At 40.7% G+C, this 16904-nt stretch overlaps 1 protein-coding gene across 2 annotated transcripts in view; it reads right to left on the minus strand.

The window, feature by feature from the left end:
• Positions 1-16904, minus strand: part of LOC146064466 (guanylate cyclase soluble subunit beta-2-like) — a 90663-nt gene that overhangs the window by 50162 nt on the left and 23597 nt on the right. For both annotated transcript variants that reach the window (XM_083177985.1, XM_083177986.1), the window contains exon 4: positions 2973-3133. In XM_083177985.1, the coding sequence (XP_083034111.1) occupies positions 2973-3133 (161 nt within the window). The remainder of the gene's footprint in view (positions 1-2972; positions 3134-16904) is intronic.

Below are 16904 nucleotides of genomic sequence, written 5' to 3' on the forward strand. Positions count from 1 at the left end.
ACCCTTTCATGCATATAAGCCACTACAGTGGACAGTTGTTTTTAAATCATTATCTCAAAAAGAAAGCATATAGATATGCCCCTCTACAGCTATGCTGCTTATAGCAACGCACTGTAGCAGGATCGTAATGTGAAGGGGTCGCAGAATGCCATGAGCATTCCCATCGCAGCCGGTTCCTATTACCAGATAATTATACATTTACATGTGCATGCCTTCTTTATTCTAAAATAGAAAGGATATCTTAAGAACCATTAGAACTAGTTTATAGGGGATCTCTGTAACCTACTAGCTACAACACTACTTGAAGGGGGACATTTTCTAAGATTTCTAAGGAGTTCTATTTTATAGTACATGAGATGTTGCTATGGGCAACCAATCAGAATCTACGCTTTGCAATTAGTACATGTATGAAAATGCTTACAAAGACATACAGTATAAAGGTGCATTTATATGCGATGATGACGACGACGATAAAGATGTTCACAACAATCAGCAATATTAGATTAGTAGATAATACATCATACATTAGTGTGTCTTTTTTATAGTGTATAACATTGCTGCCTATATGATATAAAGTTAATGCTTTTCAGTGTTACTATATTATATTAGTCAGTGTTGATCATTTATATTACTTGACTTATAAATCCATTAGTACTGCGACCAGGGCCGGTGCTAGGGTGCTCAGTGCCCTCCTGCAAACTTGAATTTTGCACCTTCTCATACTTTACAAAGGGACCACGCACATACAAAAAAAAAGACGTGTGGTCTCACAAGTAAGGGCATGGCCACACAATAGTACTCCCATTTGAAATTACACTAGACAGTAGGATAATCTTATTCACATTACACCAGTGACATAACTAGCCATTTTGGTGCCCTGTGCCAGAAAGAGAACTGGTGACTGCCCCCACTAAACACCGTGAAAATGGGGAAAGTGTGTGCCACAGGCACGTGCAACATTTTTAGGGGCGTAGCTTCATGGAGAAGGGGCGTGGCCACATAACATTACCAATAACACCGTAATGGCCATTACACATTATAACACATGCAGTAATGCCCATTACACATTATTCCACACATTGTGATGCGCTTACACATTATGCCACACACACTGTAATGCCCATTACACATTATGCCACACACCATTATGCCCAGGGCCGGCGCTACCACTAGGCAGCTTTAGGCAGCTGCCTAGGGCGCCGGCCACTGGAGGGCGCCTCTTCAGCCCAACAATTAAATCAAATATAATTGTACCAGCAGCAGGTGCTATCTCTATTTTCCCAGCACCATTCTAAAAACCGTCCCTGGTCCCTGTTGCTGGCGATGGCGATGGCTGCCTAGCGCTGCTACCGCTGGTGTTGAGACACTGGTCCCAGCTGCCGCCCGCCCCTCACCATTGGCGTCAGCGGGGGACAGTGCCTCTGTGGCAGCAGTGCTAGGCAGTCAGCGGCTGCAGCAGGGACTAGGGACGGGTCTCCCCACCAGCTGCAGAAGAAGGAACCGCTCTAGTCCTGAGCAGTGCAGCGGTGAGTGGCACCAGCGAGGTGAGTGGCACCAGCGGCCTCCTATACCCCCCGCCACCCCCCCAACCCCAGGAAATTATGCGGCGGCTGGGGGCGGGTGAGCACCGCAGCCCCCCCCCCCCAGCGCCGCAATCAACAGCAACCCCCTCCTGTACAGCATCCGGGGGGTAGGTGAGCACCGGAGCTCCCCCCCACCTGATTATGCCCCTTACACAATATGCTGCACACCATAATGCCCATATGACATTATGCCACACATTAAGCTATGTGTAAAGGCCCAAGTACTATTGCTTATACACATAATGCTATCAGTAGTGCCCCTTACACAATGTCCCAGTAATGCCCCCTGCAAAATGCTCCTAGTAGACCATAAGCGGCTGGCAATCAGTGGTGTGCGGTTAAGCAGGTGGTGCTGCCAAATGGTGTACCCACAGTGCAAATAAGCACATCTAATTATGGCCCTGCATAGCACTTAGTGCCCCTTATGCACATTACGCTTCACAGTAGTGCCCCTTACACAGGGAGGAGCAATGTAATTGGGGGGGGGGGGGTGTTAAAAACTATTGAAGTTCTATAAACACCTATGGGTGGGAGACATGTGTCTGTGGGGATCGGTCAACCCTAGAGGAGTGGGATATGTTTGCTTCTGGGGAATTTATAGACACTGGAGGGGGGGGGGGGGATGATGGTGAGGGGTACAGGCCTATGGACATGGGGGATTGCGAGACACGCCTACGGTAGGTATTTTTACATTTTAAATAGGTTTGAAGCTTAATTACATTTAAAACAAAACTAAAAACTATTTTGGAGTGGCTTGTGTTAAAAATAAATAACTAAACAAATAGGTACTTATGTAGTATCTGGGCGTCCGATTTAGAAATCGGATCGCATCGCATCGCATGCGGCCAAATCGTATGCGATGGTCAAGATTTTTCCATAGGATTCAATGTTAAAATGGTCTGAGTCCATTTTAACATAGAATTCAATGGGAAAAAGGGGTCCTTTTCCTTTCCTCACTATCCAAGTGGGCATGGAGTTTAATATAAACCTGTGGCGAGCGTAGCGAGCCACCGAGCCCGAAGCGTGGCGAGCGTAGCGAGCCCCGCGAGGGGACACAGAATACTTTTTAAGAAATATGCGTTCGCTCGCCACGCTTCGGGCTCGGTGGCTCGCTGTGCTCGCCACGCTATATAAAATCAACTCTATGCCCACTTGGATAGTGGGGAAATGAACAGGACCTTCTTAACATTGAATCCTATGCAAAATCGCATCGAATCGCATCGCATCTGATTGTATGCCTTAAGGTAAGGCATACAATCACAAAATCGGCAGCCCAGATACTACATAAGTACCAACAAATAAATTGGCCAGTTACAGTACAAGGTTAATGCACTGTTACCAGGCTTTAAATTGGGTTAAATCTACAGCATGTTGTCAGTCATGTCTTACCTGGTAAGATAGTGATAAATAGCTGTGAAGGGCATCCAGATTAGCAATGAACTCATAAAGATTTCCACCTAGAGTCCTCAACATGTGGTCATAGCCCGACCTTTTACAGAATTCAAAGAAATACTCTCCAAACTGCTGCAGAACAGCCTCGGGCGAAATACCTGGGGAATACAGCAGGTCATTATATAATCAGAGCTGTAGCTCGAAGCAGACTCCACAGTTATTAACAATGCAAATACAACATGCAGTAGGAAATATAATTGAAACCAAAAGTAATGCGCTACAAAGGGAATGCAAGTAGATGAAGGGACTTCACTATAATAACCTAAAAATTAGAATATGTATTAGTTCACATGTTAAGGACATGATTAATAGCCAAATATACAATATTGAAAAAAATGTATTAAATATGCCCAGTGGTGCTTAAATGAGACCCAGTAATCCCTTAAAATTAAATAATTGAAAAAATGTTCAAATATAACTGATTTAATAGTTCTTTAAGAAAAATGAAAGGAACCCTAATGGGATTCATCCTAAGCAGTGTCTCACGACTAAGGGCTGTATCTGATTTAGGAGCACATTAAAATCCAGTAAGTACTGTAACTCTGAAACTGGACAAACTATGCAGTCACTATTTGCCATCTTGACTCTCATAAATGGAGAGTGACTCTCCAGGTGCCGTCTCAACATTTGGCAATAGGTGCCTTACTGTACAGTACATTCAGAGGTCCTGTCTTTCTCTCAAGTCCATTACACCCAATAGTTGTGGTCTTCCATAGCGGAGGAGCCATAACCCAGTTCTAACGGGAAGACTCAAACTCATTCGTTGGGGAGCTGAATCTTCTGCCAGATGTCATTATCTATTGGTTTGGACCCTGCAGTCTGTTCTGAAAGGACTACTGGTCTCCATTCATACTTGTCATGATGTATTCTCTTTAAAAAAAAGGCAGACTCTCTCCCACCACATTGTCCATATGATTGTGCTATCAACTCAATGTCTCGTGCCAAGCTTCCTAAAGGCAGATTATATGCTCTTTCAATGCCAGAATCCAAGGCAATAGTGGATTTTATATCCAGGAGAATCTCAGTAAAGGCTGTATTCACTCATCGAGTAAAATGGTTCACTACAGCCTTGCATTTACTACGTGGGGCCTCAACAATGTCACATTCGAGAATTCATACCCATCACCCCTAATTTCTGTTTTGCTTGACCTGCTCTGGGAGCCAGTTATCTTTTCTAGGTTATTACTAGTATCTAGTCTTGCCATTTGGTTTATCTAAAGCTCATCTTTTAAAAATATCTAGGAATATTTGATTTTGTGTATCTGGATAACATCCTGTTACAATTAACCAAGGGGGGAAAGGGGGAGGGGAGGAGTGAAATAATCACTCAGTAGCGCTGGCTGTCTTCACTGGGGGATCTGACCCACCTTTGTTAAATATATAATTTGAGTATGGCTGCTGCCACCTTTAAAGAGAGATTGTGAATCTCTGTGGAAAAAGCAGAACTATGGTGTGTGTGGAGATAATACCCCCACTCAGTAGCGCTGCCACACTCAATAAATGGATACCCAGTCTTTTATGGGAAAAATACAAATATCTTTACTTGGGTGTCAGACCATAATACATTTTAAAATTTACACATTACATATACATAATATTACACTCAAAAAAGGACATACAAGACATACAACATGAAACATATATGACATGGGCTGGCTATGAGGCTTGTATTTGTATATACACTGTATATATGAGGCAATAATCTTATTATTTGTTTGTTTGAGCAAATAGTTACCAGTCCTCCTTGCGATCAGCAGCTCGTGCTGTACTGGGTGCGGGTCACCAAGTCCTATATCTGAGCCTATAGGTGCTGTGTATTAGCTCACTCCCTGTAGGGGGAGATCGGCTCCAGGTGCTTGTTATTCCCACAATGTCCAGATCCCCACTGGGATATTTGTAATCCAAGGGTATACTTAGACTGGTTGTCTATGCGGCTAGAGCGGGCTCCAAGTACGCGTTTCTCCGCCTCCTTTACTCGGCGGCCTCCTCAGCTGGATCTGGAGGCGGAGAATTGCGTACTTGGAGCCCGCTCTAGCCGCATAGACAACCAGTCTAAGTATACCCTTGGATTACAAATATCCCAGTGGGGATCTGGACATTGTGGGAATAACAAGCACCTGGAGCCGATCTCCCCCTACAGGGAGTGAGCTAATACACAGCACCTATAGGCTCAGATATAGGACTTGGTGACCCGCACCCAGTACAGCATGAGCTGCTGATCGCAAGGAGGACTGGTAACTATTTGCTCAAACAAACAAATAATAAGATTATTGCCTCATATATACAGTGTATATGCAAATACAAGCCTCATAGCCAGCCCATGTCATATATGTTTCATGTTGTATGTCTTGTATGTCCTTTTTTGAGTGTAATATTATGTATATGTAATGTGTAAATTTTAAAATGTATTATGGTCTGACACCCAAGTAAAGATATTTGTATTTTTCCCATAAAAGACTGGGTATCCATTTATTGAGTGTGGCAGCGCTACTGAGTGGGGGTATTATCTCCACACACACCATAGTTCTGGATAACATCCTGATTTACTCCCAGTCTCTGGAAGAGCACTGCCATCATGTTAAAGTAGTTCTACAAATACATCACCTTTATGCCAACCTGGAGCACCATGAATTGGGTAGAGCTGGAGATGATTTCATTCTTTGTATATATCATCACCCCAACAAAAATTCACCATGGATCTCAGTGACCTTTAAGTTGTCCTTAATTCGGTTTGCCCTACCAGCCTGAAATCTATCAATGCTTCATAGGCTTTGCAAATTATTATCTGAGGTTTATTTGCTCATTCTCCACTTATCGCCGAGTTGACCAATAAAGGGACGATACCTCCAACCGTTCAACCTAAGCTTTCCAGGCCTTTGAAGAAGGCCTTTGAATCTACCTCTGTCCTCTGTCATCCTAATCTACCATTCATAGGGGAAGTGGATTGTGGGATGAGAGCAGTCTTTTCTCAGAGTTATCCTAAGAACTCTGAAATACATCCATATGCCTTCCTGTCCCAGTATGTTTCCTCCGTGGAGGTTACCTATGATTTTGGTAATCGGGTATTCTTAGCCATTAAATGGGCATTTTGGAGTTGGAGGCATTGGTAAGAGGGTGTGAGGCATACTTTTCACTGACCACAAAAATGTATCCAACATTGAGTCAGCTAAGAGGTTATTCTTTGCCAGAATTTTATTACCACTTACAGGTCTGGGTCTAAGAACATTAATGCTGGTGCCTTATAATGAAGCTTTCTTTAAGTCCAAGATTCCTCTATTACTAAAATAAACTACATTCTAAGTACAATACTAGAGGGGTTGTAATTGGTCGTTTTAGGAAAATGGCCTATTTTGTCCTGCTGCCTAAGCTCTCCAAAGATTTGGCATCCATTATCATTCAACATATATTTTGGTTGCATGGTCTCCCACAAGATATCATCTCAGATAGAGGTACCCAATTAATTGCCTAGTTCTTGAAATCGCTCTGTTCTGCTCTAGGTATTAACATGTCTTTCTTCTGGGTATCATCCCAATCAAATGCACAGATGGAACATGCAATTAATGTCTTGAACAATATATCCACTGCTATACCAATTAAACGGACTAGTCTGAACACCTACATTTCGCAGAAACTCTTGTCATGTGTCTACTACAGTGTCTTCTTTGTGTGCATGTCCAGATATGACCCCAGAGCTACTAGGCAACTGGGACACCGTGTAGCCGCAAGGAGTCCAGGGGCTGCTTCTCTCTGATATATAGACTCATGTGATATTTGCAGGACTGCAGCTGCATAAAGGTAATCTAAAGAGGGCCTTCCTTCTCTGGCTCTGCTAATGCCCTCATTCCTGAAATGCTCTGCCATTTATAGTTTATAGTTGGTCTAAGTGTATTCCATCTACCCAGTACTTTATACCAACTCACTGTGTTTTAACTGCATCTGCTGTGGTCCTGACCCCAAGCAGCCTTAACCTTAGCCTATGGTTGGACCTATGAGTAAGCTTTTTGCGAAACGTACGTTAGGAGAGTGCAGGGGGGATACGGCACTGATGTTATATGTGACCGACCCGCCCTGCTAGAGCTTGTCCGCCGTAGATAATGTGTAACAGCACAAGCCGCAATTAACGGCTGTCTGTGCTGCATCGCGTTTGTGAGACACCAGCGTCACATAGATTATACTGTGTCCAGCAGTCGGGTTCACAACACGTGGCCCGCTGCAGGATATAACTATTATTGAACTGTGCGCACTCCAGAATCATGTACCTTTGTGTTTAAAATTGTATATATGCACTAGGTTTGCAGTATAGGGAAGCTCTGACGCTATATAGCACACCCATATAGAGCGACCCCTGTCCATAATAGAGTCAGTGGATATATACAGATACAATGTGGCAAAGAATTCATTAAAAGCAACATTGTATATGATAATATCAGTGATTACTGTTCACTGTATCTGATATCCAGACTGACTTTATGAAGGAGCGCTATTTACAGACTGTGTGAATTTCCTGTCACCAATTAATTAACTAGGACCACACAGCCAACCAAATGAATTAACATGAAATTACAATGCCGGACTGCTGCACCTATTAGGCAATATATCCATTAAAGTGACATACTAAACACAAATAGGAAACATCTTTCTGTGATAAATGATTAACAGTGCATGTTGAAATGAGCACCATCATTCATACTATCCAGCCTGAACCTAACGCACATGATTAAATATTGTGTACAGTAAGCAAGTGCGGATATCTATGCCGCTAAATTATAAGTGGCTTTAATAAGACTGGAACCTTTTTGTGATTAAATTATCATTTCACACACAGTGTATGTATTAAATAGCGGTGTTCACATCCCCCAATTCTGACCAATAGCGCATATGATACAAACTGTGGGTGGCTATATCGCCTCTTATAGCAGCTATAAACTACACAAATATATTGGGAGGATGATCCTACATGCACTGTAGGAATCAGTAACCACAAAGGGGGTATTCTCATTAATCCCAAAGATCCAACTCTGATGAGTAGCATATGTACTCAAACTATGAAAGCATAAATTGCGGGTATTTATACTGCTAATTGTGGCTACAAATTCATCAGAGGATACTACCAAGTGGATGTCCTAATATATACTGAGACAACTTGACAGCATAAAAGGATATTTTCCTAATTCCTCATCATATCTGATAGAGGATTAATAAATAAATATAATCTATTCCTCAGTATACCAGTGAACTGTGAAGTCATCAGCAATTAGCAGACTGTACAGAACAGTTATCACCAAAGGACAACTCCCTCAGTCCCCAATACTGAAGTCTGATAAATGGCATATATATAAAAATTAACCATCAGTGAGAAATCACAGGCATATATATTACCAATCCAAGGCGAAACACATTTATCGGCTAATACTATCAGATAGACATTGGATCATATAGGGTAAATATTTGTCATCATTAAAGGGTTATTCAACCCAAGATCCCATTGATCCATTCTACTGTATATTATAAGGACTGAGCAACCACTTGGCATCTAGAGACTCATAGATGACAGCTCTATAGTGATTAACTACCATCAAACACATACAGTGACAAAGAGTCTCTACTACGTGGGAATTATATAAGAGATACTCCACATTACTAAAGGGACATATTTAACACTGATTCCCATTCATTTCGCGATGCAGCCACAGAGCCAATAAGTCACTTGACAATAAACTTAAGACACATTAAAGACGGACAGCTCTATTTTAATAATTTTGATCACTTTAATGCACTTTTTTTCACACCATTTTAATATTTCGCAGTTCTTAAACGAATAAATAAAAGTTAAGTTTTAATCTATTTTTCTTGGGACACTTTGAAACAATATACAGAATACAAGCTGATTATACTCGAATATGTCAGCCTAGAGTGCCCCTTGTAGGAATTCTTTTTCTCTCTTTCTTTGTTTGTAAATCTAGACCAATTCCTGGGCAGCACCTCCCTATATATCGATACCCTAACTTTAGGTGATATAATTAATAGGGAACTGACACAAATACACGTGACTGTGCGGATTAAATCCTCCTGTTTTCCACTTTATACCAACTCACTGTGTTTTAACTGCATCTGCTGTGGTCCTGACCCCAAGCAGCCTTAACCCTTTATGTCTAAATGTATCCATACTTTGTATGTTACTCCAGCCAATAATCCTGCATTCTCCAGCCAACTGAGTAAGCCCCTACTACTAGAGGTGTAAGTCTTGGTGGCATCCTAAGTATTGTTGTGTTCATCAAACCCTAAGGAAACAATAGGTGTTTTTTATAGGCAGAAGATACTCTCACCAGTTCTAGGGGTCTTAAACAATTGTGCTGGAGTTCCCTAACAATAACAATAATGGATGTACTCTATATGGCTACAGTACAAATTGGTACTAGAACAGCTTTATATATTTATACTAAATCAGCATTTGGTCAATAAGTGATTGGGATTGATACTGGTCATTGTTATGGAAATTGCGCTTTACAGTAACTGCCGGAACAACAAGGAGTATTTAAGTAAGAGTATGACTGATTGTTGCTCTCAAAGCAGCACACAACTACTGCATACAGTAAGTGGACCAGGGAAAACAAATGATGGAATAGGAGGGAAGGGTGTAATTTTACAATGGGGCTCACACATATCTAAATGCACCCATGGTGGAAACCATTTTCTCTTTCCCTGTGCATTTTTCATGAACATTTTAATGAAAAGCAAACAACAGATCAGAAAAATGATTTTGTTTGGGGCACATATAGAATCACATTGGCAATGCCTTTGGGAACACAAAGGTTATTGCATAGGTGCATTTAGACCTAATGGGGCTCTAGGCAAGATACTGGTTTGAGGCTCTTCTCCCTCAACAATCCGTAGCACTTTATTTTTGCAGGTGGCAGCAATAGAGTAAATTAACACATGTAAAGTCTACCGATAAATGCTCAGATGCATGGACATCGGCATTGAGTACAACTTTTAATTAGGCTCTAGGTCTTTTGGAAGGGGCCTAATACCAGTGTGACATTTAAAGTAGACTGACTGCCCACATAAAGTGGATGAAACCATTGTGTATGTCCAACGATTTTTTATCCTATCAATGAACATCAAAGGGACTTTAGGAGCGTGGGCAGGTCAATATGAACTCACATGGTAGTAAAAAAATCCTCCTCTAGGAATCTTTTAAATGGTCAGGATATCTTCATGAGGCCTGTTGGGACCTTCTGGGGCCTACGCAGGCACCCAGGTTGCCTTGTGAAAAATCCACCTCTGGGTTAATGTGTTGTTTTGGACAATGAAAAATAGATACATTTAGGTGAAGGGAATCTAACCAATGATGCTGCTGTTACAGTAATAGAGTATACTTGTATCTCTGAGCACCGATATGCATAGGCTTGTTTATAATGAGCAGCTCAGACATGGCAGCCGGTGTGATACACAGGCTTGTTGCGATGCTTCACCTTGCTCTATAGCAGCATCACCCCAGCAGCGGGCAATAATATTTTGCATTATTATAGCACCTATCATAAATCATGTCTCAGAAATATCCCTAAGGGATGGTTCCGTAGACTGAATTGTTCTACTTTGGCATCTCCGATAAACAAGCTAAAGGGTTACATAAAGCTTTTAAAGATAAGAAACGTCGTATTGATTTACTACAGGCAGATTATACGGGTTCACTTAGATTTGATACAGAGGATTTCTTATCTAGGTAATTGAATGCACAGCCCACATCTAATTGTGTTAGACCTGTTCATTTTATTTCTAAATATATCGAATTCCTTCAACAGTTTAACCAAATTGTGCAAAAACATTATCTATATTCATATTGGACCCAGTACTTATACCTTTAGTGGCCGATTGTCCTTTCATCATTTTTGATAGGTTTATGGTACAAATAAAAAGTTTATATAGATCAAACATTAATCAAGTATCTAATCAAATGTAGCAATTTACTAACTATCAAATTATGTCATTTATATATGCAAATGCAGTTGTCATTTCCCATCTGTAAAAGATACTTTACTTTGCATTTAAATTTTAGATTGGATTAAAAATTGTAGAACATTTTTAATAAGGCTTTACTAAATAATGCGCCATGACATTTTGTTTCCAAACCACTATAGAAACCTACTGGATTTAAGATTGATTGTCATTGGTTGTGTAAATATGCATGATGCAGGGATGATCTATGTAAGACAGTCTTGCTGGATACACAATTTGTGAACCTTACACCTTGTTAAAATCAATGGTGTGCTTAATACTTTGTGAATTAGGGGCCGATATACTAACTAAAATAATGTGAAAAGGGTGTTTTTACACAGTTTTTGCATTATTTTAGTATCACCTAAATGACTTTTTAGACTTTTGGAACTGTTGTCAAGAAAAATTGCTCCAAATCCTTTCATTCACATATACATTAGTAACCAGATCGCATTTCCCATACTTATAATGGGAAATGTGATCTGGCTAAATTGACTAAAAATAAAAAAAAACGCAATGAGCCCTGTGATAATAACCCTGTGATTCCTGACTTCCGCACAGATTTTTCTGCCCCTATGTAGGAAAAGCAGTGCAGGGGCGGGGTCAGTGTGATCAGCTGATCACTGTGTAAAAATAATAATAATAAAAAAAAATACATGCAACCCCCCGATGCAGTAAAGTGATGCTGCAAAGCAGCAGCTCACTATACTGCACCGAGGGGTCACAAAAGCTGGACACCCCGATAATTACAGCCTTTCAGGAGGGTTGATACAAGCATTAGGTCGACAATGGGAAGGTTGACAGTCAAAAGATCTACATGAGTTTTTCACATTTTTTTAAGCTGACTTATGCCTATAGGCGGTATATTATACCCTACCATCCACTAGGGAGAATATAATAGTGCTCATAGTATGGCCATGTCAACTTATGTCGACATTTGGGACAAAAAAGTGGAAAACTCGTCAGCCTTTTGAATGTTGTCCTAATGCTCGTGTTGACCTTCTGATCCGGTCGACATTAGCCATGTCAACCTATTTCATGTGTCGACATAAGCCCAATCGACCTAATGTATGACAACCCTATAGAAGAAGTTTTTGTACCTGCGCACTGAATCTATTTGTGTTTTCTTTGACTAGCAGCTGCACTTTGAACGGATGACTGGGTCCGTTTTGTACAAGGTACTGGAATGGGTAGTGGTGCCGCGCTCTGTCACTGAAATTCTACAGATGTTTGATAAAATGTTGTTCTTTATTTGTTTACAAATGTAGCTTTTATACATATAGCAATTGGCCTTTTTAATACACTGTTCATTCAATCGGGCTGAAAGAGTGCATTCCTTCAAGGTCAATACAAAATGGTAGAATAAATGATCTAAATTAGTAAATATAACAATGATTTAAATTAATAGAAGATGTTTAGAGAGCGCCACACAATTTTTGAAAAATTGATTACAGTTTATTATAAAAAATACATATAAAAATAAATATAAAAATACACAATTAGAAATAACTCATACTGTATAAAAAAGTCACAATAAATGACCAAGATATAATTAATAGTATCCGGCTCCAAATCACTCAATTTAGGAATATATAATGAGATTTCAAATTTTCTTAGACACACAACCCTGTGCGCACCAGGGTGTGTGTATTAATTGAAAAAAATAGTCCTTCAAATTTCTTTTTAGAAGATACGTGTATGGCAATTTTTGTCAGTGCCAAAAGAACTTTAAAACTTTGATTGGTGAAAATAACAGAACACCCTGAGAGTTGGATAGGTGTCTAATCACCATGAGGTACAGACTGTACAATATATTGTCTGCAATGTTCCTCTGTATATGAATGTGAAATATACTTATTTGCCGCAGAAGAAAGGTTTTCAATAGGTGAGCTCGCTACGACCCGCTTAGGCTCTAGCTGTATGTGGCGAGCCTCTGTTGTGGGTAGAGCGGGGAGCAAGCCTCACTGACCTGTTGATGTTTGTGACAGGACCTTCTTCTCCAGTGTTAAACGGCTTGCAGACACTTTGAGTAGGTGGCAGCTGTGCGTTATAGAGGATGCAGTCGTTCTCAGGGAAATCAAGATGTGATGAGTGAGGGCTCTGGATAGGTATGGGTCACAAAGTGACAGTCCTTGACGCGTTTCTCCGCAGACAATAACGGTGGTTTCTTCAGAAGGATTGTGGTATACTCCTGGAGTGAAAACCCCGGTTTTTAACCCCGGTTCTAGAGTGGGTGTTGTATTTAGAAACAAAAATGGGTGTAGAATTTTCCGCAAAGACCAAATTCTTAGATGTCTTTCTGTCTCTAGTTTTATTGAGGATGGAAACCTGTGTTTGGGTCATTGCTTCTTTTTGGGCCTCTTCAAGTAACTGTTTCGGGTAACCTGACTCAAGGAAGGCTATGGTTAGATCACCAGCCTGTTTAATAAAATCGCTTTCTTCTGAGCAGTTACGCCTAATTCTTAAATACTGGCTTTTAGGAATATTATTGATCCAGGGGCGGTGATGACTGCTGGTGAAGTTTAAGAAATTCTGACAATCTACATCTTTTTTATATGATATTGTACGGATGTTGTTATCTTCAGCCGAGAGTGCGATGTCCAAGAAGGTAATTTCTTTGGGGTGTATAGTGCTCGTGAAGGTTAAACCATATTGATTGGTGTTAAGAAATGAAACAAATTTTTGTGCTGAAAGTGTATCCCCTTTCCAAACAAAAAATAAATCATCAATGTATCGCCCATAGTACACCAAATTCGCCCCATATGGGCCGTCCCAGATCAACTCCTCCTCTAGGCGGCCCATATACAGATTGGCGAAAACTGCTATCAATGATGCCATTCCTCTAATAAACGCTGTTATGTGTTTATATATCTCTTTGAATATTTTTAATGATTTGTAATGTATTTCTTTTCTTTATATATTCATTTTTGATTTAAGTATTGTATTATTATGAATCTATACCGAGCTCCACTACCGCTGCTACTTTTTGTTAACTCTAAATAGAGTTGAATGCACACCTGCAATTATTCAATCAATTTGAGCAATTAAGCTATCCCATTGGCTACCATGCATTTAAAAACCGGGGTTTTCACTCCAGGAGTATACCACAATCCTTCTGAAGAAACCGCCGTTATTGTCTGCGGAGAAACGCGTCAAGGACTGTCACTTTGTGACCCATACCTATCCAGAGCCCTCACTCATCACATCTTGATTTCCCTGAGAACGACTGCATCCTCTATAACGCACAGCTGCCACCTACTCAAAGTGTCTGCAAGCCGTTTAACACTGGAGAAGAAGGTCCTGTCACAAACATCAACAGGTCAGTGAGGCTTGCTCCCCGCTCTACCCACAACAGAGGCTCGCCACATACAGCTAGAGCCTAAGCGGGTCGTAGCGAGCTCACCTATTGAAAACCTTTCTTCTGCGGCAAATAAGTATATTTCACATTCATATACAGAGGAACATGCAGCCAATATATTGTACAGTCTGTACCTCATGGTGATTAGACACCTATCCAACTCTCAGGGTGTCCTGTTATTTTCACCAATCAAAGTTTTAAAGTTCTTTTGGCACTGACAAAAATTGCCATACACGTATCTTCTAAAAAGAAATTTGAAGGACTATTTTTTTCAATTAATACACACACCCTGGTGCGCACAGGGTTGTGTGTCTAAGAAAATTTGAAATCTCATTATATATTCCTAAATTGAGTGATTTGGAGCCGGATACTATTAATTATATCTTGGTCATTTATTGTGACTTTTTTATACAGTATGAGTTATTTCTAATTGTGTATTTTTATATTTATTTTTATATGTATTTTTTATAATAAACTGTAATCAATTTTTCAAAAATTGTGTGGCGCTCTCTAAACATCTTCTATTAATTTAAATCATTGTTATATTTACTAATTTAGATCATTTATTCTACTATTTTTATTGACAATTTCCAGAATTGTCTCTGGGAGCGGCCATTATCTAAACTTACCAGATTTGTTCCCCCCCCCCTTTTTTTGTTTGTATGTATTTGTGTATATATGTGTGCATGTATATGTACATATATATACACTGAGTAGTGGATTTTTTAAAAGAGATCGCGCCCGATTATATTCTTTTTATGTCAATACAAAATGGTACATGAATGTTGTGCCTGAATTACACAATATCAGAATACAATTAAACGAAAAAAATGTGAAAATAGAAAAAATATTGAAGAATTAAATAAATTGGGTCATGGATTGGATGTCCAATAAATTGTATGGTGTGTACACTCGAGTTGGATATGCACACAATTAAGTGGTAATTCCTGAAAAAAAAGTTTTCACAGTCTTGCAATGTGGAGCAGCGTCCCGCTATTTGTAATCCTTTATGATTTGAAATGCTTCCTGAAAAGGAAATGATGATACCTGTGCGCGCGGTGCTTCGTGTTCGGGAGCGTTTTTTTCTAAGTTGAGGTTGCTGGGGATCCCCGGGTCCCGGACTGGGTGTGCTACGTCTGTGTACTGTAGAGCACCGGCAGCTCCGTGTGTAACACGGCTGACCAGGCTTCAGTGAATGCAGACGCTGCTCCCTGTCTTGGCGAGGTGTCGCGGCTCACCGTTTCAGGATGTGAAGTCCTTCGCGGTGACCGCTTACCTCTTGGACAGGACCCTGCTGGCTCGCCCTGCTCCCCCTCCTGTTTGATACTCACCACTGCCGGTACACTTGCTCCGTGTCAGTCTCTCTCCGTCTTCCGTTACGTGGCGGCGTGTGCACCCGCCGCTCACCTACTTGTGGGGTTCTCACAGGTGTTGGTCTATTGGTCGGCTTGAAGTGTCAGTGGTCATTGGTATGTACCCTCCAACGCATTTCGGCTTTTGCCTTCTTCTCTCAGTCATCTGTACATTGCTACACTGGGCCTTGACCCAGGGAGCAGCGTCTGCATTCACTGAAGCCCGGTCAGCCGTGTTACACACGGAGCTGCCAGTCCTCTACAGTACACAGACGTAGCACACCCAGTCCGGGGATCCCCAGCAACCTCGACTTAAAAAAAACCGCTCCCGAACACGAAGCACCGCGCGCACAGGTATCATCATTTCCTTTTCAGGAAGCATTTCAAATCATAAAGGATTACAAATAGCGGGACGCCGCTTCACATTGCATGACTGTGTAAACTTTTTTTCAGGAATTACCACTTAATTGTGTGCATATCCAACCCGAGTGTACACACCATACAATTTATTGGACATCCAATCCATGACCCAATTTATTTAATTCTTCAATATTTTTTTTTTTTACATTTTTTCGTTTAATTGTATTCTGATATTGTGTAATTCAGGAACAACATTCATGTACCATTTTGTATTGACCTTGAAGGAATGCCCTCTTTCAGCCCGATTGAATGAACAGTGTATTGAAAAGGCCAATTGCTATATGTATAAAAGCTACATTTGTAAACAAATAAAGAACAACATTTTATCAAACATCTGTAGAATTTCAGTGACAGAGCGTGGCACCACCACCTATTCCAGTATGACAACCCTATGACCCATACCAAAGCACTGCATATATTATTTAAGTAGATCGTTCATACATGATTCAATGCTATCCATAGTATGATAGACAGTAATTCCAAATAACTAAAACAACTTATTTATAATGTATATGTCCTCCTGTGAGCAGAAAGCACAGGTAATACCGAAGGGCTGAGTTGGCAGCAAAGTATAAAAAAGTAAAATCTCTGCATCTGGACAAACCAAGAAAACAGCAGGTGATGCTTCTGCATGCAGCCCACAAATGCTAGGCCACTTTATTTTGACACTGTAATTTAGATTGGACACGTCTCACCCACGTAGTTCGCTGCATATTGGCCCCAGCTGCACTACAACCTGGG

This window comes from Crinia signifera, chromosome 3, assembly GCF_055691185.1.
Source record: "Crinia signifera chromosome 3, ASM5569118v1, whole genome shotgun sequence".
Lineage (NCBI taxonomy): Eukaryota > Metazoa > Chordata > Amphibia > Anura > Myobatrachidae > Crinia > Crinia signifera.